The sequence below is a fragment of the Dromiciops gliroides genome, chromosome 3 (assembly GCF_019393635.1).
Source record: "Dromiciops gliroides isolate mDroGli1 chromosome 3, mDroGli1.pri, whole genome shotgun sequence".
In the NCBI taxonomy this organism is placed as follows: Eukaryota; Metazoa; Chordata; class Mammalia; order Microbiotheria; family Microbiotheriidae; genus Dromiciops; species Dromiciops gliroides.
In genome coordinates, this window is record NC_057863.1 from 619,887,832 (window position 1) to 619,914,242 (window position 26,411).

The 26,411-nt window shown below is 46.1% G+C and overlaps 1 protein-coding gene across 4 annotated transcripts in view; it reads right to left on the reverse strand.

The window, feature by feature from the left end:
• Nucleotides 1-26,411, reverse strand: part of KAZN (kazrin, periplakin interacting protein) — a 1,448,845-nt gene that overhangs the window by 96,874 nt on the left and 1,325,560 nt on the right. For all 4 annotated transcript variants that reach the window (XM_043992483.1, XM_043992482.1, XM_043992485.1 and 1 more), the window contains one exon: nucleotides 6,904-7,040. In XM_043992483.1, the coding sequence (XP_043848418.1) occupies nucleotides 6,904-7,040 (137 nt within the window). The remainder of the gene's footprint in view (nucleotides 1-6,903; nucleotides 7,041-26,411) is intronic.

Consider the following 26,411-nt stretch of genomic DNA (forward strand, 5'->3'; position numbering starts at 1 on the left):
TTCTCATGGGGAGAAAGAGGACTCAATCTTACAGTTGAATGACCTTCTCCCCTTCCCCTAGATAAAGTAAACAAACCCCAAGCTGGGTTTTCACTCTGCTGGTTCAAAGGTATTTCTGGATGGCTATGACCCCTTTGGGATAAAGGGGAGCCTCCAATTCATCCAAATCTGGGGCCCCTAGGGCTGCCTCTGGCAGTGACTTTTTTCCCCCCTCTCATCAACCTCTCAGTCAGAAGCTCACCAAGAAACAGAAAGACAGAGACAGAGGAGAGAGAGAGAGAGAGAGAGAGAGAGAGAGAGAGAGAGAGAGAGAGAGAGAGAGAGAGAGAGAGAGAGGAAGGAGACACAGAGACATAGACACAAGAGACACATACATGCACACCCAGAGAATTAGCTTAGATCTGGGGTTCTCTCAACCTTTTATCAGAAAAAGGTTTTAAATGATTGAAAAAAGTTGTTTTTAGTGGACAAGAATTAGAAGCTAAAGGGGGGTTTCCTCCTATTGGGGAACAGTGAAACAAATTGTGGCATATAAATTAATGGAATACTATTGTACCCTTAAGAAATGATGAATGGACAATTTCAGAGGAAATTAGAGAGACTTTTTATCAACTGATGCAGAGTGAATTGAGTAGAACTGGGAAAATATAAATAACAAATCCGAAAGACTTTAGAATTCTGATCAATGAAATGATAAAACGAAACCAAATGAATGAGGATGAGAAGATGTAACAATGAAGCATGCCATTCACCTCCTGACAGAGAGGGGAGGAACTTAAGAGTGTAGAAGACTTACATTCTTAGACAGGGCTACTTTGTGGCCATTTGTTTTACTTAACCATGTAGCTATGTACTGAAGGATTTGTTTTCCTTTTTAAAAAAATATGCTCAATTGGAGGAGGGGGGTAGTGGGAGGGTCAATTTAATTTTTAAAGTACATGTTCTTCGACAAATAAAAATAATAAGTTACTTAAAAATAATTGAAGGAAATGCTAAATTTCAGTTGGAGGTTAGTGAAAATAAAGATTATTCATTGACATCATCATCGATCTAAATTCAAGAACATCCTGAAATTTATCTATGTAGATCTCTGGTTAAGAATCCCTCAATAGAGAGATGCAGCCAACCTACTTTTCACAACCCCATCCTCTGTGTCTCACTTTGCAAAAATGAATCAGGGCAGCTAGGTGGCGCAGTGGATAAAGCACCGGCCCTGGATTCAGGAGGACCTGAGTTCAAATCCAGCCTCAGGCACTTGACACTTACTAGCTGTGTGACCCTGGGCAAGTCACTTAACCTCCATTGCCCCACAAACAAACAAACAAACAAACAAAAATGAATCAGAGACTCCACGAGTTAGTGCATGACTCTTGTCCACTGGGAAAGAGAGCCAGCCCTTTGGTACTTGGATTTAGGTGACAGCAGGAAAAATCACGGCTTTGTAGTCAAAAGAAACTAGCTAGTTATTTTTCCTTTTCTTTTCTTTCTGTTTGTTTGTAGCTAATCAGGGTTAAGAGACTTGCCCAGGGTCACACAGCTAATAAGTATCTGAGGGCAGATTTGAACCCAGGTCCTCCTGACTCCAGGACCAGCGATCTATCCACTGTACCACCTGACTGTCCCTGTGAATTCTTTCTCATTGTGGGGCAGTCAGGAACAGAGAGGAGTGTGTGTTGGTGTGTGTTTGGAGTAACGAAGGTAAATTAGACTCCTATTCTCCGTGTGGAGGGGCTGCACAATTTACTATTTGTTTGAACTCAGCTAAATTAATTGACCTCTCTGGGCCTCAGTTTCCAAATCTGGTCACCTAGCAAGCATAAACTTTTTTTGGTGTTCTGGGCTTTCTCTGTCCAACAGGCTGCTGCCTCCATCCTAGGCTCTTTCTCCTACGCTGGTATATCTTCTTGTTTCCCCCTGTCCCTTCTGTCCCTTCTCTGCCCACTCCCCAAGCTTCAACCTTGGATTACTCTCACCATCTGCTGCCTTCATCATTGATTATCTCCAATAGATCCCACACATATCTTGTTTGTCCATACAGCTGTTTCCCTGTTATCTCCCTCAGGGCTCCTTGACAGCAGAGACTGTCTTTTACCTTTCTTTGTATTGCCAGCATCTAGAACAGTGCCTGGCACATAGTAGGTGTTTTAGTAAATGCTTGTAGACTAAATGACACTATCTGGAACCTTCTGTTCCAGGAAAGAAACTTCTACTTTTCTACCTGATTGGCACCAGTCCCTGTGCTTGTGACTTCAGGGGTGACAAAGAAATTAGGTGGGACTAGATGACCTCTTAAGATTCCTTCCAATTTTAAACCTATGATCCTGTGAGGAGATGCTTTATTCATTCACTCATTTCTGATAGCATTCTATGGGTCAATTTGGGAAGCAACTGGAATGGAAGTTGGATGCTGGTTTCTTGCAGATAGGGTAACTATCATCCATAGAGGTGAGGAAGACAGATACCAGAAGGATCAGAACTTCAAATAGCTCTGGTGATCCAGCATATATGGTAGATATGTAATACACTTTAAAATTTTATTTATTTATTAATTAATTTGTTTGTTTGTTTATTTATTTGGTGGGGCAATGAGGGTTAAGTGACTTGCCCAAGGTCACACAGCTAGTGTTAAACATCTGAGGGCAGGGTGGGTGCTTTATCTACTGTGCCACCTAGCTGCCCCAATACATTTTTTTAGATGAAAAGGCAACGCTATTTTCTTACCCCCAAACACACACACACACACACACACACACACACACACACACACACACACACACACATCAATTTCTCTCTCCTCTTCTCTCCCTCCCTCTCTCTCCCCTCTTTTTTCTCTGTCTCCCTCTGTCTCCCCCTCCTTCCCTCTCTCCCCTTCCTTCCCTCTCTCCTCTCTCCCTCCCTCCCTCTCTGTCTCTCCCTCTGTCTGTCTCTCTCTCCACTTTCTCCCCCTCTTTGTCTCCCTTCATTCCCTCTTCTTCTTTCCCTCTTTCTTCCCTCTCTCTTTTCTCTTTCTCTCTCTCTCCCCCATCTTTCTCTTCCTCCTCCCTCTCCCTCCTCTTCCTCCTTTCCTCCCTCTTTCTCTCCTCCATCACAACCTAGACTCTGAAGTCCTTTCTGTTTCCATTCTATTCAGCCAAAAAAGAAACAGTAAATAAACATTTTATAAAGTGCCTACTATGTGTCAGGCACTGTACATTTCAGTTGTATAATCATACCCCCTCAGAGCAGCAGAGTGGATGGGAGGGGGAGAGAACAGAAGCCAGGAGCTCAGCTGGGAGGCTTTATGGCAATTCAATAACCAGAGGTCTTTGTAGCCTCCTCTTTCTCTGCTTAACAAGATGTCTGTTCCAAGGCAGTATAGCAGAGAACCCTCACTCGGGAGTCAGAGAGCCTGTGCTTAAAGCCTGCCTCTGGAACTGACCACCGGAGTGACTTCAGGAAAGTTACTTAACTGCCCTTGGTCTCAGTTTCCTCATTTGTAAAAGGAAGGGGGTTGGCCTAGATGGTCCCTGAGGGACCTTCTAGCTCCAGATCTAAGATCTTGTTATCCTTTACCAAGGCCTCCTCTGATTGGTAGTTCTTATTCCTGCCCCGCCCCTTCCTTGGATCCGCCCCCTCCCATATCTGTAACCTTTTAGTCCTAGCAAGACCCTTCTAATACATCTGGACACGAGGTGATAATAACTAATGGTGATCGTGGTGATGGCGATGACGACAACAAAGGCTGCTAACGTATATACTGGCTTATTATATGCTAAGTATTTTATAAATATCATCTCGCTTGGTCCTCCCAATAACCTGGTAATTATCCCCATTTCTCAGATGAGGAAACTGAGGCAAATGGAGGGGAAATAACTTTCCCAGGATCATACAGGTAGGGAGTATCCGTTTAAACCCGGGTCTTCCTTACTCCCGGCCCAGAGCTCTGTGCACTGGGGCGCCCCCTAGCGGGTAATGGTCTAAAAGGGACAGAGGAGGAGCAGATGATTTTTAACCATGAAATCCACAAAATCCATCTTTCACAGGCAGTTTTCATTCTGGAAACACTGCCCAGAAGGCAGAATTTCATGGCTGCGCTTGGAGCTGTCCCCAGTTCCCCTGCAGACCACAGCCATTCACTCACAAGGGAGTTCATTCTGCACAGTGTGTTGCGATGTTGCGATGTGAGGGCGGACCTACCCTGGCTGACCCAGAAGACAGCCGTGTTCCCTCTACCTCTGCTGTGGCTCCTCCCTTCACCGCCCCACACAATCAGAGCAGGGGAATCTTCACACAGCTTTAGCCAAGACCTAGAGTCAGCACTATTCTAGCCCCAACCCTGCTTGGCCCTGATCTGGGTGGGGTGGGGGGAGGGGAGGGTGGAGGAGGGGGGGGGGGCTAGGCTGACAGCGCCTCAAGGGTAAGCAGCCCTGGATTGAAACCAACCAACTCCACTTATCACAAATGCAATCCATGGGCCAATTAGCTCACAGTTTGATTGGTTTTAAATGAGCAAATCTGTTCCCTAGATCTGCAGATTCAGCTCGCTGTAAGCATGTTTCTCTTATCAATGGAAGTGTGACCCTTGGGCAAATCACTCTCTTTCTCTGGGCCTGAGCTGTCCTGTTTGAAAATGAGAGAGTAGGGCTCTATAACCTCTGAGATCCCCCTCTGACATTATGTTCTAAGGGCCCTCCCAGCTCTGACATTCTGGGTTCTAGGGCCCTCCCAGCTCTGACATTCTCTGTTCTAAGGGCCCTCCCAGCAGTGACATTCTGGGTTCTAGGGCCCTCCCAGCAGTGACATTCTGGGTTCTAAGGGCCCTCCCAGCTCTGACATTCTGGGTTCTAAGGGCCCTCCCAGCTCTGACATTCTGAGTTCTAAGGGCCCTCCCAGCTCTGACATTCTGGGTTCTAAGGGGCCTCTCAGCTCTAAATCCAAGATCTCTGCCAGAAACCTGCCAAGTCCCGACAAGTACCTTCCACTCCTTTCAGGACAGCCACATTGAACCCAACCAAGGCTTCAGAGTAGGGAAAAGAAAGAAAAAAGGGAAAAAGCAATTAAGGGGAGGACCTTCTAACTGGAGGACAGAGGAAGAGGCAACTAGGAAAAAAGATCTTGGGGTTTCCACAAGGATTGTTCAGAGAACTGTAAGAGCCACAAAGATCCTGGGGTTCCCTGTTTGAGAAATGCTGTTGTAGGTCAAAGGTTGTAGTGGGTTCAGGGAAGTCCCTGTTCTGAGGGAACATATCTGTCAAGGAGGGCATCGCGGCAGCGCCCACTCTCAGCTCACAATCTCCAGAAGCCCCTGCTCTGATGGCCACTCTAAAATGCATTGTTCTGCCTTGACTGAGTGAGAGCTCTTCAACTCCTGTTCTCTTGGCTCCCAATTAATTTTTTTCTCTCTCCCGATTTCACAGGCTGTCCACTTATCATTGGTATCCTGGGCTTGCCATTAACAGAACAGAGAATCTGACTTCCAGGCAAACAGATCCATTTCCCATGGACAGTAGAGCAGCTGGGTGACACCTAGACAGCCAAGGACTTCGGGGACAGGCACAAACTTGAACTGTGTCAGTATCCTGAAAGGATGCCACCTCTGGGGGTCCCAAGTTCCCAGGAAGTGCACATCTCTATCTTAGGGCAGGGAGATCTGAATGACTGGCTAGGTCAGCCCATCCCTTGGGGGTGGCCATTATCAGCCAGGAGAAAAAAGGCAAGAGATACCACATGGGAATAAAAACAGCAGTGGGATAGAGCTGCTATCCAGGTTTCACTTTGGAGGTGGTACAGCGGGCACCACCAGAGAGAGGGCTGACCCTTCCTTTCTACTTGATGACTTCCCAACCATGTTCATACCCAAAATGGCTACCTCCTTCAGGAAGCCTTTGTTTGGTTCCCCTAGTTAGAAATGGGATCTCCTCAGCATGGATCTCCTCAAACACACTTGGCTTTATACCTCTCCAATTCACTGGTGTGTGTGAGAATTACTGGGTTTGTCTTAGCCTCCTACTTGAAGGTATGTGTCATGAAGGCAAGGACTGTCCTATCCAAATCTTGCATTTCTCTCCCCTCTTCCCCACTCTATCTCTGCCTAACACAATGTTCTGTGCCTTAGAATTTAGTAAAAGTTGGTTCATAAAGTATTTAAATTTAAAATAGCAAAATAAAATTTAAAAAACCCTAAATTTAAAATATCAAATCTTTGGTCAAATTCTGGACAGGTGACTCATTTAGGTGTTTATTCTAACAGCCATCCATCCATCCATTCATCCATCCATCCATCCATCCATCCATCCCATGTTGAGATCCTAAGATTCTACACCTAGAACTGAAAGTGACCTTTGAGATCATAGAGAAGGCCAGAAGAAACTCCAGAAGCCAATAGTCCAATCCCTCATTTTACAGATGAGAAAACTGAACTCTGGGGAGATTGAGGGTCTTGCCCAAGATCACATAGGTCAAAAGCATCAGAGCGGGGACTTGAACCATGGCCCACTGGTTATCGAGCTAGGGCGCTTTCTACTGTACCACAATATGCTAACTGAGAGCTTAAGGAATGAATACTATAGAACACAGCCTGGTGGAGATTTCTATAGGGTGGCTAGACCATGGTCACAATCACCCAACATCTCCTCATTCCACATCTGCTTAGAGTAAAGGAGTTGGAATCATGAAAGACATAGGTTCAGATCCTAAGTACATCGTAGCTGTGTGACCTTGGGCAAGAAATTTAACTTGTCAGCCTCAGTTTCCTCAATTGCAGATTGGACTTAACGGCCTCTTGAAGTTCTTCCAGTTCTCAACTTACACTCCTATCATGGAGTGTATCTTGTGTACCTGTATGAGTGCACCCCCACCCCCACCCGCACACATGCCTAGGCACATACAGGCCAAAGGTAGTGGTAGGAGCACAGCTGGGCTTACTTTTCTGTGCTGCTCATAGTTCCGGATGAAATCCCGAAGCTGCTCCTCCCGGCTCTCCAGGGTGGCGTAGAGCTGTTGCATTTGGCTCACAAGGTCTGTCTTTTCGGCCTTCAAGCGCTTTCGATCGGCCTTCATGGCTAAGAGAAAGAGAGGACAGGGCATCAACATGAGACTGATCTGGAGGGTGGCTTTTTGTTCCCTTCTCCTTCCTTCACCAGCTACTCCCTTTGCTCCCCTGGCTCTTCGTGAATCAGCCCTGATTTCTGATGTAGGAGGCCATGGCTGTGCCTTCCAGGAGGGACTTGGGGACCCCTTGTTTCCGCTTTGTGGGGCCAGACAGGAGCTGGTTTGAACATTCGTTCTATTGAAATGAACCACAGAGCCCCCCACCCCCACCCCCAAGCCTGTGAGGATAAGCTGCCAATCCACCCTGGCCTCTGCCAATTGTTCCTGTTCCCACGGTTGGGGACCCAGCTTGATTAAAAATATGAAACATCTCACCTGGAGAGGAGCCTCTTAGCAAGCAAACAAGGCTGCTTCATGCTACTGAAACCCTCTTTGTCTCTTCCTAGGCTTGCCATCTGTCAAAGGATTTCCTAGCACTTAAAATACAGCTTCCCAAATGTGTCACAAAAAAGCAGTGCAAAATCCATCATGAGGAGCCCCACTAAGGGCAGGGGAGCAGGCAGGCCCTCTGAAGGGATCTTACAATTAACCAACTAACAAGCACTTATTAAGCACCAACTATTTGCCAATGGGATGGACACCTGGAGGACAGACACCTGGCCCTGAAGCCAGGAAGATGCCCGTTCAGATCTAGCCATTGACACCCACTGAGTACTCTGGGAAACGATAAATATCAGAGGAAGAGAAGGTGCCAACCTGCATTGGGAAAGGAAGCTTCCTCATTCAGAAATCACCAAAACCAGAGGGTGAGGTCTTCTCCCTGTCTTACTGTGTGCCAAGCACCATGGCTGTGTTAATGATGGCTGCATCCCAGGACAGCCAGACCCTCAATCCTCACCGCCCAACCCCCCAACAAAATCAGAATAATAGAGGCAACTCAATTAGATGTAAAGGTGGTGGTAGGGTAGAGTAGATAGAGTGCTGGTCTTGGGAGTTGGGAAGAAAAGGGAAGGAGGGAGGGACAGAGGAAGGAGAAAGGAAGGAGGGATAGAGAGAAGGAAGGAAAGAAGAGGGAGGAGGGAGGGGAGAAGGAATGGAAGGAGGGAAGAACAAAGGGAGGGAGGGAGGGGGAGGAAGAGAGGAAGGAAGGAGGTAAAAAGGAAGGAGAAGGAAGGGAGGGAGGAAGAAGAGAAGGGGAGAGAAGGAAGGAAGGAAGGGAGAAACCAGTGACTAAGTGGCCAGGATGGGACAAGGCACCAGCTCCACAGTGAGAACACCAGCTGCCCCAGAAGCCAAAGGCGCCAAAACAGGAGACAGATGGGGTGGATGAGTCCAGAGTCCAGGCTTTGTAGGATTCTTATCGGACTTTAAACTGGCAGAGACTTTAGAGATAATCTGATTTAAATCCCCTCATTTCCCCTTTAAGGAACATGAAGCTAAGGAAGTGACCTGACCAGGGCCTCCCAGGCAGGAATGTGAACTGGAGCTTCCCGACCTCTACTCTGCCTCTTTGGTGCCCCTCCCCCGCCCCCTTCCCCTCCCCCAGGAGCTAACATGGATGCCTATCAACATTCCCACTCCTCCGGCCCTGAGAGAAGCCCTCTGGAATCCGGGGGGCTCACGTTCCTCTCATCACCATGACAGCCGAGGGCTGTAGAAAGTCGGGAGAGAAATCATTAGCGTGCCACCTGGGTGATTTTTGCTAACAGAGAAATGAGAGCGACCCCTCCCCCTCTCTTTGCACCCCCATCCCCCCAAGTGGGGCTTCCCCCACGGGAGGAGGCAGTTAGCAGATGCTTTGTGTTCCCTCTTTGCCCTCTTCCTCCCACCCTGGGGGAAGATAACCTGGCACAGATTGTGCTTCAAAGGTCTGGAGGAGCCTGGGGCTGGTGGGCTGGCAGGCTGGCATTATGGCGGTCCAGTAGAAACGAAGCCCAGGCTTCTTAAACATTCCAGCAACATCCCCAGGAAACCCTCCAGCCTGGTGCCGAGTGAGGGACCTTCATGGTGAAAGTTGCCCTCCTGGGTCAGGTGAGTCTAGGGGGTAAATGCCAAGGAACTGGAGGGCAGCCCTGGCAGGCAGATCTCCTCCGTGCTCAGATTCAGTCTCATGAAGGACAAAGCAGGAAGACTGCTGGATATGGAGTCAGAGGACTTGGGTTCAAATCCCAGCTCTGCCACTTATAGTAGGTGTGACCTTGGGCAAGTCACTTAACCCTTTGGGTCCTCAGTTTCTTCATCTGAGTAATGAAGGGATTGATCTTCAGTTCCTCTGAGGTCCCTCCCAGTTGTAATGTAGGATCCTATGATCTGGGTTTGAATCACAACTTTGTCACCTCTGTGACCTCTTCTTGCTGTGATTGTCATTTCAGTCATGTCTGACATTTTGTGACTCCATTTGGGGGTTTCTTGGCAAAGGCACTAGAGTGGTTTGCCATTTTCTTCTCTAGCTCATTTTACAGATGAGGAAACTGAGGCAAAGAGGATTAAGTGACTTGCCCAGGGTCAAATAGCTAGTCAGTGTCTGAGGCTGGATTTGAACTCAGGTCCTCCTGACTGCAGGGTCAGGTATTCTATCCATTTTGCCACCTAACTGTCCCATATAACCTCTTAGGGCCCCAGCAACCTTTAAGACTGTAAGTTGGAGAGCAGGTACCCATCCACATTGGTAGAAGGAATTCCTCACTAAGAATTCCCTATAGCAATGGTGTCACAGGTCCAGTTAAAAACAAAATGAAACCAAACAAACCACCCTATATCATTATATTTGTCCAGCCTCAAACTGTCTTTTTCATGCTCATAAATATGCGCCACCTCCCAGCTAGTTACAAAGATCTTTCCTCAGCCAAATACGTCCCCAAACACTTCCAAGCCAGACTTGCCAACCAGAATCTGAGAAATCTGTCGAGTGTCTCTAGATCCAGCCCCTGCTTGCATGCAGCCAGCCCCTGCCCCCCAGTTTTCCTCCCTAATCAAGCTGGTTCACTCGGGCATGTCCCATTCTACAACAACTCCACCAGAACCATTACCATGGTGATGGATGATGTCACACCACAGGCTGAGGCTGTGGGAGCACTGACTGCACATCACGATGGGAGCCTGGCCTCCCAGGGATTCCAGGACCTAATGGAGGGTGTCAGAGAGGAAAGGGAAAAAAAAAAGGTAGTTCTGTCCCCCGCTGGTAAAGGAGACAGGGGAGGTGCCAAAATAGCCAGGTTCAGGAAAGAAGCCTGTTATGTAATAATGGATCCAGATTCCTGCAGAATTTCAGTGAGAAGGGATCTCCAATGCCACCTGGCCCAATTTGTAAATAAACAAGAAAGACCAATCACTGGCTCAGAAATCTGAAGATCTTGGATTCGAATCCTAACTCTGATACTCTCTATTTGTGTGACCTTGGCCAAGTCACTTGACTATTTTAAGCCTTAGTTTCCTCCTCTGTAAAAAAAAACAAAACACCATAAAACCCAATAGTTGGGGGGCGGCTCGGTGGCGCAGTGGATAAAGCACCGGCCCTGGATTCAGGAGTACCTGAGTTCAAATCCGGCCTCAGACACTTGACACTTACTAGCTGTGTGACCCTGGGCAAGTCACTTAACCCCCATTGCCCCGCGCAAAAAAAAAAAAACAAAAAAACAATAGTTGGAGCAGATGTCCTCCATGTTCCTTTCCTGTCTCTAAATCTAAAAAGGATGAAATATTAAATGCTGACTATGCACCAGACAGGATGCTAAGAGCTTGGAACACACACAGAAAACAAACAACAATCCTTGTCCTCCTTAAGGAGTCTCCCCCCTGGTTGCAGGAGAGTTCCACTGCAGGGTGGATGGAAAGGCCCCTGGAATGCTAAGGGTGCCTTAGATGCATCACCGATGTTCCTATAACTTGCTAACTAGGAATCATTCAGTCTTGGCTTTAAATCCAAATTAAGGGGCAGCTAGGTGGCATAGTGGATAGAGCACCAGCCCTGGATTCAGGAGGTCCTGAGTTCAAATCCGGCCTCAGTCACTTGACACTTACTAGCTGTGTGACCCTGGGCAAGTCACCTAACCCCAATTGCCTCACCAAAAAAAAAAAAAGAAAGAAAGAAAAAAAAATTCAAATTAAGAGGCCACTTACTACCTCACGAGGAAGCTCATTATTCCATTTCTATTCTTCCACCTGTCATTGTTGGGGTTTCTTTCCTTCTACAAAGCCTAAATTTGCCTTTTTGCATCCTCTGCCTCTTGTTCCTCCTGCTCTCTTGGCCAAGAAGGAGAATCATTGAATCTGAGAAATGGAAGGGATCTCAGTGACTATCTAGTCCACCCCAAACCTGAAAAAGGATTCTTCTCTTTTTTTGCAGAGCAATGAGGGTTAAGTGACTTGCCCAGGGTCACACAGCTAATAAGTGTCAAGTGTCTGAGGCCGAATTTGAACTCAGGTCCTCCTGAATCCAGGACCGGTGCTTTATCCACTGCACTACCTAGCTGCCCCTGGAATATTCTTTATAATAAAACTGACAAATAGTCAGATGCCCTTCACCTTTGATGAGGAGAAACCAAACACTTCCAGTCAGCCCACTGAACTTTGGGATGACTCTAAATTGCTAGGGTTAATCACACAAAAAAGTAAGTGGTGAATGACTACTCCTGTGTTCTAAGAAATGGTAAACATGAAGAATTTATTATAGTTATCCCTTCTACACTGCAACTTTCCCCATTGTGCCTCTCTCTCTCTCCGCCCCCCCCCAAAAAGGAATTAAATCAGAATTTTGGGGGAGTCTTGTGGAAACCACAGAAGACATGTGAAAGCCAGCAGATGACACAGAAAAAGCTTAGGAATTCAGAAACGCATAAAATCTCTGTATAGTATTGCAAAATATCAACCCAATTTTACAACAAGGCACTTTAAAAGCATCCCATAAAAGAAAAAAGAAAAAAATCAGGCTTCTTCTCTGGTATGAAGGGAAGGCCAAGATTTTCTAAATTGTGGGGGCCACTGTACCCTTAAGACCTATGATGTGAAAGGGATAACTGTACTAAATGATGCCTGAACCAGGAAAACATTATGTACCATGACTACAGCAGAGCAAATAGAGAGGGAAACCACAAGAAAACAATGGAAACTGGAAGCGGGGAAGTGATAGTGACCACACTTCCTGGTTGTCCCCAGTGCTATTGTCTTCCCTCTGAGATTGCCTTTAACTCATACAGGCAGCTAGGTGGTGCAGGGGATAAAGCACTGACCCTGGCACCAGGAGGATCCAAGTTAAAATCTCACCTAGGACATTTACTGGCTGTGTGACCCTGGGAAAGTCACTTAACCCCAATTGCCTTAAACATCCAGGGCCATCTCCACTTGTCCTGATGTACATCTTACCACGGGATCCAGATGGCTCTGGAGGAGAGAGTGAGGTTGGTGACCTTGCACAGCCCTCCCTCACTTAAATCCCATTCACTGCAAGTCATGACATCACCTCCTGATGTCATGGTCCTCTTTGAGAATGAAGGACAAACAACAAAAACCTATAACTTCTGTGTGTATATTTTACATGTACCTAGTTATTAACCTGTTCTCCCCTACTTTAGAATGTAAGCTCCTTGAGGACAGGTTACTCAGTCTTTGCCTTTTTTTGTACCCTGAGCTCATAGCACAGTATCTACCACACAATAAGCACTTAATATATGCTTGTGGACTGCCTGACCAAAGAAGAGATATGAGGAGGGGGCCTCCCCTGCTTCTTTGCAGAGGTAGGGGAATATGGGTGTGGAGCACTGCATATAATGCCAGTTACTTCTTGTTTTTTATTCTTTGTTATAAGGAAGGGAGAAGGGAACATTGGGAAAAGTAGGTGATGTGAATACAAAACATCTATAAAAATGTATTTAAATTTGCAGTGAATAATTGGTTTAATCACATGGGTGGGGGGAAGAAATTACTTTTAAAATTATACTTTGATTTTTTTCCATGAGGGTTAAGTGACTTGGCCAGGGTCACACAGCTAGTAAGTGTCAAAAGAGAACTCAGGTCCTCCTGAATCCAGAGCCGGTGCTTTATCCACTGCACCTCCTAGCTGCCCCCTAAAATTATACTTTGGGCATGTGGTTGAGAAAAGGGTGGGGCGTGAGGGGAAGACACATGCACAGGCCAAGAAACAAGACTGATAGCCACTTTTCCAAAAAGTCCCTGGCCCACAAATGCCCCTACGTTCTCAGCTCACCCAAGATAAATAGACATTATTGCTATTGTTAATATTAGGGGATTTATTATGAGGTGAGACCTTTGGGATCACCCAGTGCAAGTCCTTTATTTTATAGAAGGGGAAACTGAGGGTCTGGTATCTCAAGGTCATCCAGGTTGTAAGTGGCAGAATTCTCCTTCAAACCCTAGTCTTCTGATTTCAATGTTAATACTCTCCCACCATCCCAAAGTGATTTCTTGTAAAAGCAAATGTTTTCCAGCAAGTTTGAACCCAGGCACTCTTGAGGGCTGGGGAGGAGCCACCCCAGTACCAGTAAAATCCACCCTTTTCCCATGAAAAAGGCCAGCTGCAGCCTTGGAAGGCTGTCTGCAAGAAGGGTGTTCCCTCCCGTCCCAGCAGGGGGACGGCTGTCTTTGCCAGGCCACATTCCTGGCCTTGGCTCCTTCCTCCCTCCTCCAGGAATCTCCCTCCTAGTAGCCCACGTGTCTGCTACGGAAAAGCCATCCCCGGCCAGGTGGTCTGGCCACATGGCTTTTATACCCAAGGAAAACGAAATCTGTCTCTCCTAGCGTGTCTTCTGTTCTGGGCCAGGGCTCTCCAGTTGTATGTGGGCGCTATGCTGCCCGAGCCCTTTGGATACCCCCAGCCCAGAGGGCCTGTCATTCATTACTCAGGGCTGAGTCTCTTCCCAGTGCTTCCTACTCCTAGGTGGGAGGGGAATAGGGAAAGTACAGGGCATGATGGAGAGAGACAGCAAAACCAGCTTTCCAAATGGCTGCCTACTACATAGGTAGTACCCAAGATCCCACCTTAAGTGGGTTTCTGGACATGTGGAAAGAGATCTGGAAATATGGTCACCCTGAGCACTGATTTATCAAAAACGTACTAACAGCACCCAGTATCCACCTGAGCACAGAATGGCAGAGCCGGGAGAGGTCTTAGAACACAGGATGTCAGACCTGGAAGAGATCTTAGAACAGAGAATGAGAAACTGGGAGGGCCCTGAGAACACAGCATGTCAGAGCTGGGAGGGCCCTTAGAACACAGAAAGTCAGAGCTGGGGGGGGGGGGGGCCTTAGATCATAGAATGTCAAAGCTAGGGGGGCCCTTAGAACACAGGTTGTCAGAACTGGGAGAGATCTTAGAACAGAGAATGAGAAACTGAGAGGGCCCTGAGAACACAGCATGTCAGAGCTGGGAGGGCCCTTAGAACACAGAAAGTCAGAGCTGGGGGGGGGCACCAAAATTTGCTTCCCCCTCACCCCCACACACACAAGTATTAACTGGGAAGGACTTCAGAGCCTAGAATGTGAAGACAGAAGACATTGCATAGATCACGTCATGGGGAGGGCAGCAAGGAAGGCCGGCCCATCTCAGTGGCGAATTCTGGGCACTTGATGGGAGCAGGTCTGGATAGTCAGGTCTTTGTAAATCCACTTAGCATATAACAGGAGGCTAGAAGTGTGTTGGGGCAGGGCAGGCGACCAGGCTGGAGTTGTGGGCCAAGGGAACTCAGAGAAAATCTCTGAGTTTGTGGGCATTGCAAACTTCAGAAGGGTTACGTGTGTATTGTATCTTCTGTCAACTCTATGGATGGACTGGTTGGAGGAACTGGAACCCCCGCCCCCTCCCCAAATGTTACTCCTTTGCTCATTTTCTCTTCCCTTGTCTTTTTCTGCCTAAAAGCAGAGTTGAGGAAGATACTTCTCAATAACTAGACTATAACTTTGGGGGTTCAGCAAGTCAGTGCAGCAGAACGAGAGGGGCCTGAATTCGAATCCTTCCCCTGATCCTTTTGAGGAGGCAGCTTGGTACAAAGAAAAGAACTCTCATTGCCTTGAGAATCTCAAGTTGTGGTTAAAATATCCTGCCCCTTCCCCACTTCTACCTGTGTGGCCTTGGGGAAGCCCCATTAAGCCCCTAGGCCTCTGTTTCTTCACCTGTCAAATGAAAGGGTTGCCCTTAATCCTAGTGCCTTCCCTGGGAGATTATCTCCAGTTTTTCCTGTATCTAGTTTCTTTAAACACACTTGTTTACACTTGTTGTCTCCCCCATTAGACCTTGAGCTACTTGAGGGCAGGGACTATGTTTTTGCTTTTCTTTATATCACCAGACCTTAACACAGCATGTGTCTATTATCTTCCAGCCCTGACCTGTGGATTTCCGAATCATTCTGCCTTCATCTAGAGTTAATGTAGTATAATGGAAATGAGATTTGGGAGACCTGGGTTCTAATCCTGCTCAGATGATTAACTTGCCGTGTGGCCTTGGCCAAACCACTTCTCTTTTTCCTCCTCTGTAAAATGAAGGGAATGGAACTGGTGGTCTTTAATGTGCCATGGGCAGCTAGGTGGTGCAGTGGATAGAGCACCAGGCCTGGATCAGGAGGATTTCTCTTCCTGAGTTCAAATCTGGCTTCAGATACTAGCTAGGTGACCCCAGGCAAGTTGCTTCACCCTGTTTGCCTCAGTTTCCTCATCTGTAAAATGAGCTAGAGAAGGAAATGGCAAACCACTCCAGGATCTTTGCCTAGAAAACTCCAAATGGGTTCACAAAGAGTCTGACATGACTGAAATGACTGAGCAAGACTTGAAGGCTCCTTCCAAGTCTAAGCCCATAAGCCAATGGTCCTTCAACCTCTCTATAAATGCTTGTCATCATAGTTACTATTTTCATTAATGGAATAAAAAGTGACTTGCTTAAAGTCACACTAATTAGTCCAGGATTTTTCTTTTTCTGTTTGTTTTTCCTTTTACGTTTAAATTTTATCTTTTTCTCAATTACATGTAAACCCCAAATTTTAACATTTGTTTTTTAAAGAGAGCTTTTCTTATATCAGGCATTGCTGCCCCATGGCATGCTGGTCCTACCAGAGTCTGGCCCGGAAGGACCTTCCCAGGCTTCAGTTTGAGGGTGAGCTGGAAAGGGTGGGGGGGTGACCCAGCAACAGCTAGAAGAAATCGGGTCATCCCAACGTGAGCAGCCACAAAACAGGCTGACCCAGGATTCATTCTCCCTGGTGATGCTCATCCTCCCTCTGTACCCTGGGAAGGGAGCTGGGTATCCCTTTGACTGCGTCTGTCCCCTGGAAGTCCTGGATCCAACCCAATTCAAATTTCATTGTACTGCCTGACATGAAACGGACCGTTGGCTGTGATGTTTTCAAAGTTAATACAATATAAAGGTTATTGTTCCAGCCAGAGGCCATAGACCAGTGATCAAGTGAGTGTGGGGCTGTTTTATATTCCCATCAGCCAGTGCTGGGTAGCCTGGCCATCTCCACAGTGGGAGGCCTGAAGCAGGGGCTATAAACAAAAGTGAAGCCCAATGCCTGAAGATTAACCAGGTTCATAGGTCCAGAAGCAGCTGCAAAGAACTGACAAGGTCATCAAGTCAAGCCTCTTCACACTTTACAGATGAGGACACTGAGTCACAGCCTAGAAGAGGCTTGTCCAAAGTCACAGCGACATCAATGGCAGAGTTGGGACTAGAGCTGTGGCCTCTGACTCCAGTGCTCTAAATACTGCACCATTCTGTCTCAGGCAAGCAACCTGTGTGGAAAATTCAAAGGCCCCTGGGTAGGAAAAGAGATTGCTCTCCTCCTCAGTTCAGCTTGGACCCCAAAGCTCCCTTCCTAAAGGAGAATTCAGATAGCCAATGTTCTAAGGGTCTTCCCTATTTTAGTATTCTTTGTTCTAAGATCTCTTCTAGCTCTGACATTCTACATTCTAAGGGCCCTCCCAGCTCTCACCTTCTGTGTTCTAAGGGCCTTTTCACCTCTGACATCCTTTGTTCTAAGGGTCCTCCCAGCTCTGACATTCTGGGTTCTAAGGGCGCTCTCAGCTCTGACATTCTAGGATCTTAGGCTAATTTTGGTCGGGCCAGAAAGCTCTAAAGGTCCAGAATAGGGCTGCAAGTTTTGGGAAGAGGAAATCCTGTCCACCTGCAAAGTCTTAGTGGGAACCATGTCTCCATGGAGTCAGAGGGAGAAATTGAGGACAAATGTCTTGGCTCCCCGAGGCTAAGGGATGGCCTTCTTTTCCTCTGGAATCCTGCCATTCCCACATCTAATGCCCTGCCCTCCCTTCCCAGAGCATGTCGCCTCAGAGCCTGACATTCTGGCTGTCTGGAGGCAGCCGGAGGAGGAAGAATCCAAGCCAGCTCTGATCTGGGGTCAATGCCGCTCGGAAACGGCCCCCTTTGAAGCCAAGTGAACATTCCTGCTCTGGCTTCCACATTCCTTCCCAGTCAGGCTATTAAAGAAGGACTATGAAGTGCTAACAAGTCACAGATGGACTCATCTGTCAGTGCTTGAGACCATACAGTCAGAGGCTTCAGTCAGATTCGTGGGCACATCCACAGCAGGGAGGGGAGGGGGAGAGGGAAAGGGAGGAGGAGGAGAGACTCTGGGAAAGAAAAATTACTAGAGAATAGACTGGTAAGTCTACAAAGGTGGCAAAATGTGGATGGATAGCAGCAGAGACAGAAGGGTAAGCACTCTATCCATGCATCCATCCATGTGTGCATCCATCCATGCATGCATGCATCTATCCATCCATGAATGCATGCATCTATCCATCCTTCTATCCACATATCCATGCATCCATCCATGCATCCATCTATCCATCCTTCTAACTGTGATGTTTAAAACCTATATTGTGTGATCGCCTTAAATTAGAAGATTCAGCACCAGTCTTTGGGCATTAAACATTTATTAAAGCGTACAGATATTCAGAAGGAGTTCAGAAAGTTAAGAAAAAGCCTATCTAGCCTAGAGTTCCAGCCTGGTTGGGTTCTTCCTCAAGTCCTCCTCCACGAGCCTGCTTTAATCAGGAACTCCCCAGCAAGCTGATTGTGGAAGCTTTTTATAGGTCTGGAACAGAGGCAGTCCTTACACACTGCTTCAAGCTGATTGGTTGGGTCATCCAAATCCATTGGCTTTGAAGGTGTTCTCAAGTTGAGTTCACAGTCTAGCTTCTGAGAACAATACCTTCTTAAGGGCTAGCCAGGTGTGATTACAATCCAGTTAACTTGAAGTAGGCTAATCAGCAGTCAATCACTCTCACTTGATTCAATCAGTCTAGATTAATCTCCAGGTGGGTCTTTGAGTATCTGCTAAATCCCATTATTTCATCCCATTTCCATCCATGCATCTATGCATCTATCCATCCTTCTATCCATGTATCCATCCATCCATCCATGCATCTATCTATCCATCCATCCATCCTTTGACCCACTCAACAAGCATGGATGAATGCTTACTCTATTTAAAGCAAAGGAGCTTATAGTCTATTGGGGAGAAGCAACATGTTTAGGCAAGCTGATAGAAAATAGAGGCAAAGCAAATACAAACTATTTTGCGGTGATGAGGTGAGGAAGGTACTAACAACTGAGGGGCTCAGGAAACACCTTGGGTAGCAGCTAGAACTTGAGTCAATTTTTGAAAAAAAAAAAAAAAAGCTAGGGCTTCTAAGAGGTGACATGAATGAGTTTCTGGTATAGGGGATGAAGGCATGGCAGTGGGAAATGGAATCCATTTCAGGTATAGACAACAGCAATTGGGCCAGTTTGGAGAGAGGATAGAGCATGTGTGGCAGAATAAGATCTGATCTATCTGGAAAGGGAGGTTGGATGCAGTTTGTGAAGTCTTTAAAAGCCAAGCAGAGGTGTTTCCATTTCATCCTCAAGGCAATAGGGAGCCACTAAAGTGCCTTGAGTAGGAGAGTGCCATGCTTAGACCTATGCTTCAGGACTTTCAATGTGGCAGCTTCATGGTGGCTGGATTGTGTTTATTTTCCACTCTACAAAGCTGATTCCCAGGGATGGCGGAATTCAACTTCCTCTTTCTATTAAAAGTGAGCCTGAGGAATCTCACATGGCCATTAGGGGAATATTTGTTTTCCTGGCCTCGGTTAGGGGGAGGGGGAAGGGGGTCTGGGAAGAGCCCTTTTGCCTCTGAATCACAATCCAACAGTAACTAAAAATAGGAGTAGTTGGGACCAAGGACAGTGACATTCCCTCGACACAGGAACTCTGTAAGGGACTTGCTGGAAATGCATGTTCCACAATAATCTTCTCACACAACGGGCTCTATTTTTACATTTTTGTGCTGTTCTATGAGGTCACTTTCAGGTCTGGCTCAGCCTTCTGAGGGGCAGGGAGAGCACATCTTCTCTGAGCCCCTTTGGGTTCAGGTCCATTTATGGCCCAGACCATATGGGGTCCACAGAGGTGACCCCAGCTGGAAGACCCTACCCAGATATTTATAAGGTGAATCTTCAATCACCCTCTGACATTTCCACTCACTCTACAAGGCTAGAACTCTGCCTGGGACCTTCTTCTTAAGATGAATAAGTGGAAGGGTGGGAGGAGGGGAGGGCCAATGGGATGATTTCCAATACCCTGCCTCCTCTGCTAATGGCTGGACGAGCTGTCAGTCAGCACCAAGGCCACCCAGCAGCTACTGTATGACAGCCAATTTGAACCATCGATGGCTGCCTAGTGCTGACTGACAGCTCAGTCAGCCAGCGACATTAGTGGGTTCATTTCTAGTTCTACATACAGTCCTAACCTAGCACTCTTGCCCATAGGCCCACCTTGGAGACATGGGTGCCCTAAAGGGTTCTGTGTCTGACTTGTTAAAATCATGGGGCACTGGATCCAGGACAGAGGCTAAAGCCACAGCTCTGACCCCATCCAAGATGGAACAGCTTTCATTCAGCAGGATGGGTAAACTGAGGCTTGGGGACAGTGACTGTTCCAAAGTCAGTAAGAAGGGAAATTAGTCCTGGAACTCGGATCATTTGATTTCTTGTCTGGTGTACTAGCCATGACACCATACTGTCTTCTCTAGCATGTGTAAGAATTTACTCAGCACTCATGTTTAGATGTCCCTAGTTGCTTGGCACCAGGGATTCATCAGAGATGGAAGGGCACTCCATGGCAATTGCAGCCTAACCCATACTTGAACAAGAACCCTCTCTATATCATACCCAAGAAAGGGTCAACCAGCCTTTGTCCAAAGACCCTCCAGCCTAAAGCTGCCTCTCCAAAATTCCAGCCACTGTCCCCACTACTGCCCCCTAGAGTCCAGCAGAACAACATTTATGACCTGTGTGACCTTGGACAACTCATTCAATCACCTAAAGCCTCAGTTTCCTCATCTGTAAAATGAGAGGGTCAGACTAAGTGATCTTGAGGGCCCTTTGAATTCTAGAGTTATGACCCCAAGCATTTATCAGGTATGAATGAAAAGCCAGTCCCTGCCCTCTAGGACCTCACGGTCTAATGGGGGAGACACAATTCAGACAAGAGCAAAGACATCTCTTCAAGTATCTGAGGACAGCTAGGGAGGGATTGAAAGGTCAGAAGATGATGCCTCATTTCTCTTCTCCACCCATATGTGTTCTTTCCTCTCTACCATGTTGGGGAGTGAGTTTTAGCTTAGCATGGGGCCCTAAGCTCTTCTGGTCTCTGGGGTCTTATTCAGGTCAGACCAGCTCCATTTTACTGGGCCAAATGGTTCACTGAGTACCATTCAAAGAGGCAGATCAAAGTCCAACTGACATATATATATATATATATACACACATACACCCACACACATACATATATATATATTTATATATATGTACATATATACATATATACACATACACATACATATATTTATATATACGTACATCTATACACACATCTATACACATACACACATCTGTTATAATTTTGCATCAATGTATATCAGTTCTGAATGTATATTTAGTGAAAGGCTCAACTAATCTTTCATCTAATTATACTCATTAACATTTAAATGTATAATCATTAATATCTCTGGGCATGATGGTCTAAATATTTTATAGAGGTCTTAATTATGTTAGACTTCCAAACTTGACATAAAACTAACTCATTCTACCAATTAATGGGGCAACATCACTACAGAATCCTACTGGGGCAAGTTGGCTGGGTTTTTTGTGCTCTGGCAGGAGGGTCGAATTCTTTTTGTTTAAACCCAAATGTGAAAAGTCACCAAAGATTGGAAGTTCCAGTCAAAGAGATGCTTGTTCAACTTCACCATCTTGTCTGAACATCATAGATAGGCTTGAGGGATGGGATGGTAGAATCTCTGGGAATTCCCTTGGTCCAGTCCTTCCTCTCCAGTAGACAACATATGATTATCAATTGGGACAGCTAGGTGGCACAGTGGATAGAGTACTGGCCCTGAAGTTGGGAGGATCTGAGTTCAAATCTCACCCCAGACACTTAACTCCTATTGCCTTAAACATCTGGGGCCATCTCCAGTTATCCTGATCTATACCTTGCCACTGGACCCAGATGGCTCTGGAGGAGAGAGTGATGTTGGTGACCTTGCACAGCCCTTCCCTCACTTAAATCCAATTAACTGCAAGTCATGACATCACTTCCTGATGTCATGGTCCTCTTCTAGAACAAGGACAAAACAATAATAACTATAACAAAGAGCCCTCAGACATGGCTCATTCCCTAACAATGCATCCTCTTTAGATAAGAGAGCCCTTTCTGGGCCCCAGCACAGAGGTATTCTCTCTCTTACTCTTCTCTGCCTCTGTCTTCTTCCTTCCCTCTACTTTTCTCTCTCTTCTCTCTTTTCAATACCTGCTTTTCTCCAATCTCCTCCCTTCTTATTCTCATTCTCTCTCTCTCTCCCTCTCTCTCTCTCTCTCTCTCTCTCTCTCTCTCTCTCTCTCTCTCTCTCTCTCTCTCTCTCTCTCTCTCTCTCTCTCTCGGCTCCTTCCTCCTCCCAGACATCTTGTATCTCCATCCTACTCCCTTCCTTCCATTGCTATTCAGACCCTTCTTAGAGGTCTCCACCCAACTCTGGGACCTCCATCTCCTGGGTGGGGATGGGTGTGGTTGGGAACTGTTATAACAGGCAAAAAAACTGATGACCAGGCTGGAAAGAAGGTGTCTCTGAGGAACAAGGCTGCTCAGCCTCGTGACAAAGGGAAAGGCTGATGGATGACAGCTTTAGATTGCCAATGTTATGGGTTCTGACCAAGTGGGTGGTAAAAAAAAAAAAAAAAAAGGCCAGTTGCTTTCTGTCCCCACTGAAGCCCAAAGGCTGAAGTCACGACCTAAGGGACTTAGGAAGGATTTCCTGAGAGTGAAGGCTGAGAAACATTGGAATGAGTGGGCTTGTGTTTCCTGCTAAGCCTTAGATCTGAGGTATCCAGTCAAGATTTGAGACTGCAAGGTAGGAGGCTTTGATTTCCCCTTTTGGCTCTGCTCCTGATCTCCAGACTTCAGAATCACGCCCTGGCTGCTATCTCAGCACCGGGGACCTTGTCCCGTCTGGAATGTCCAACTGCTTTCTCCAGGCTGGCTCCCTGCTTCCATCATTGAGGACCTTTGGGTCTTCCATTCTGTAGAGAAGCCCAACCTTGATTCCCTTCCCTGCTTGACTCCTTACTTAAAGACCACACCCCATGGAATAACTTCTCATCTGCTTTTCAGCTGCTTTTTGTGCGCTGTCTTTCCCCATTAGAGTGTAGGCTCCATGAGGGAAAGGGCTATCTTTTTGTTTCTATTTTTATCTGGAGTGCTTAACATAGTAAGTGCTTAAAAATCCTGGTTTCCTTCCTTCTCTCCCACCTGATGCTACCATTTAACTAGCAATGTGATCATTCACAAATCACTCATTCCCTAGCTTCTTCTTTTTTTTTTTAGTGAGGCAATTGGGGTTAAGTGTCTTGCCCAGAGTCACACAGCTAGTAAGTGTTAAGTGTCTGAGGCCGGATTTGAACTCAAGTACTCCTGACTCCAGGGCTGGTTCTCTATCCACTGTGCCACATAGCTGCCCCATTCCCTAGCTTCTTAAACTGTGGGTTGTGACCCCATATGGGGTCGAGTAACTTAATGTAAGGGTTGTGGAAAATCTGGCAACAGTAACAAGTTCTGTATACCTATTTTATATACCTATTTATCCAGTTTGGGTAAAAATTTCTCAGGCAGAAAGGGGTTGTGAGTGGAAAAAGTTTCAGAAGTCCTGACTTAGTTAACTCCCAGCTCTCAGGTGCAATTTCATCATCTGGAACAGGGGTATAATCATTAAAAAAAAAATTGACTTATTTTATTCTAAACAAATACCAAATTAAATGGGCATTTTCTTATACAAAGAACAGAAAAATAAGACTATACATGAAAACTATAGGTCTCTATCATGCATATAGCTCACTTTTCTTTTAAAAGATATGATAGGGGGAGGAAGAAAAATTTAGAACACAGAATTAGCTCAAAGACCTTAATCTCCTCAGAGTGGGCTCGAGGGAATAACATACACACCCAATTGGGAGGAGTAATCTATTTCACCCTACAGGAAAGTAGGAGGGGAAGAGGATAAGGAGGGAAGGGTAAAAGAAGGGAGTGCAGAGCAGGGGAGGGGACAGTCAGAAGTAAAACACTTTTGAGGAGGAATAGGGTAAAAGAAGATAGAAAATAGAGTAAATATCATTGGAAGGGAATAGGATGGAGGGAAATAGTTATAATGATTGACTATAGTGACAAAACATATGGTACCTACTTTGCTGGGCTATGGTGAAGAAAATTCTTCGTCAAGTTTAAGGTAAAAGTTATGATGAACAGAATACTATCAGAAAAACCCGGAAAGACCCACATGAACTGAAGCAGAGTGAAATGTACTGTATACAAAATAACAGCAATAGTGTAAGATGATCTGCTGGGAAGCACGTGGTTATTTTCAGCAAGCCAATGATCCAATATAACTCCGAAGGACTTATGAAAATTGCAATCCATCTATAGAGAAAGAACTGATGGTATCTGAAAACAGACTGAAACACATTTTGTTTTTTGGACAATTCCTTAATCTGAAGTTTTGTTTTTATCTGTTTTCTCTCACAACCTAGCTAATGTGGGGATGTTTTCCATGACTACTCATGTATAACTTCTATTGAATTGCTTGAGTTCTTGGGGGTGAGAAGTAGGAAGGGAGGGAGGAAGAGAAGTTGGAACACAAAGTTTTAAAACATTGATGTCAAAATTTGTTTTTACATGTATTTTGGAAAATAACATTCAAAGCAGAAATAAAAGATATGATGGGGGTGGCTAGGTGGTGCAGTGGATAAAGCACTGGCCTTGGATTCAGGAGGACCTGAGTTCAAATCAGACACTTGACACTAGCTGTGTGACCCCGGGCAAATCACTTAACCCTCATTCACATACACACATACACACATACACACACACACCAAAATAAAACAAAACAAAACAAAAAAGATATGATAGGCTTGATATTGTCCTGTTAGGGATTGTTTGTGGCATTCCTTCTGTTTTTTTTTTTTTTGGGGGGGTATTTAAAATAAAGATGCCTTAATACATTCTCTCTTTTTTTCTTGATACCCTGTATCTACATCCCCTTTCCCAATCCTCCAGTTAAAAGAAAAGAAAAACAGAGCTTCCAAAGAAGCATATTGAAGCAAAACAAATTCCCCTGTTGGACTTGTCTGAAAAAGTACCTCTTATTCTGTATCTGGAGTTCATCACTTGCTTCTCTGTCAAGTGGAAATGGGAATAATCATACCTGAATTGCAGACATTGCCAAGTTTTGGTGAAAATGCTATTGGGACACTAGGTGGTACAAAGGAGAGAGTGCCAGACCTGGAGTCAGGAAGACCTGAGAAGCTACAAAATCTGGGGTTATTATCTTTTTTTTTTTTTTTTTGTGGGGCAATGGGGGTTAAGTGACTTGCCCAGGGTGACACAGCTAGTAAGTGTCAAGTGTGTGAGGCTGGGTTTGAACTCAGGTACTCCTGAATCCAGGGCTGGTGCTTTATCCACTGTGCCACCTAGCCGCCCCTGGGGTTATTATCTTTTTTTTTTTTTGTGGGGCAATGGGGGTTAAGTGACTTGCCCAGGGTGACACAGCTAGTAAGTGTCAAGTGTGTGAGGCTGGGTTTGAACTCAGGTACTCCTGAATCCAGGGCTGGTGCTTTATCCACTGCGCCACCTAGCCGCCCCTGGGGTTATTATCTTAAAAGTTGGCCCACTTCCTACCATTCCCTCCCTGACCAGATACACCTGGTTTTTTTGTGTGTGTGTATGTGGGCAGGTGGGTGGTGAGAGTGCTACCCTCACTCACCAGTCTTCTTCTCCACTACTTACTAGTTGTGTGACCTTGGGGAAGTCATTGTAATTCTCTAGGTTTCACTTTCCTCTTCTGTAAGATGAGAGTGGATTAGTCCACTGTTGTTGTTTCAGTCCTGTCTGACTTTCTGTGACCCCATTTGGGGTTTTCTTGGCAGAGATCCAGGAGTGGTTTAACCATTTCTGTCTCCAGCTCATTTTACAGATGAGGAAATGGAGGCAAACGGGGTGAAGTGACTTGCCCAGGGGTCACATGGCTTGTAAATGTCTGAGGCCAGATTTGAACTCATGAAGATGAGTCTTCCTGACTGCAGGCCAGCCCCACTATCTACTATGCCACTGTACCAGGCTCCCTCCAGCTCTAAAGATTTGTTACTCTTTGTTCAGACTGGAAAAAATACCGACAGTACATGGTATCAATTTATTATCACAGAAATGATTATACATTTAAAAGGGAAAAGGCATCTGACCCCTCAAAGGGGGACAAGAGGGAATGATTTCCTGTCCAGTCCTCCAGAGTGAAAACAACACAACCAAGCATTAACAACCGAGCTGGGAACTCAGCGAATAGCAACCTGAATAAGGACTGAATAGGAGATAGGGAATGGTGGAGAGAAGAAGGAAGGCTTTGAGAATGTGGGCACAGCGGCAATAGAGGGAAGACCTGTTGTTGCTGCATCTCCCTTCCTCATCTCAGCCCAAAGTTCAGAGGCTAATAACAACTAACCAACTAGTAGGTGCTGCACACTACACGAAATGCTTTACAAATATCATCCCATTTGATCTTCCCAACAACTCTGGGAGGTAGGTACTACTATCACTCCCATTTTACCGATGAGGAAACTGAGGCAAACAGGGGCTAAGTGACTTGCCCAGGCTCACACAGCTAGGAAGTGTCTGAGGTGAGATTTGAATTCAGGACCTCCCGGCTTCAGGGCCAGTGCTCTATGCACTGTGCCGCCTGTAACTTTGGATACCTAACTTCATTACTCGTGGTCCCTGGTTCCCTCATCTGCCAAATGAAGAGGTTGGATTCAATCTTTAAGGTCCATTTCAGCTCTAA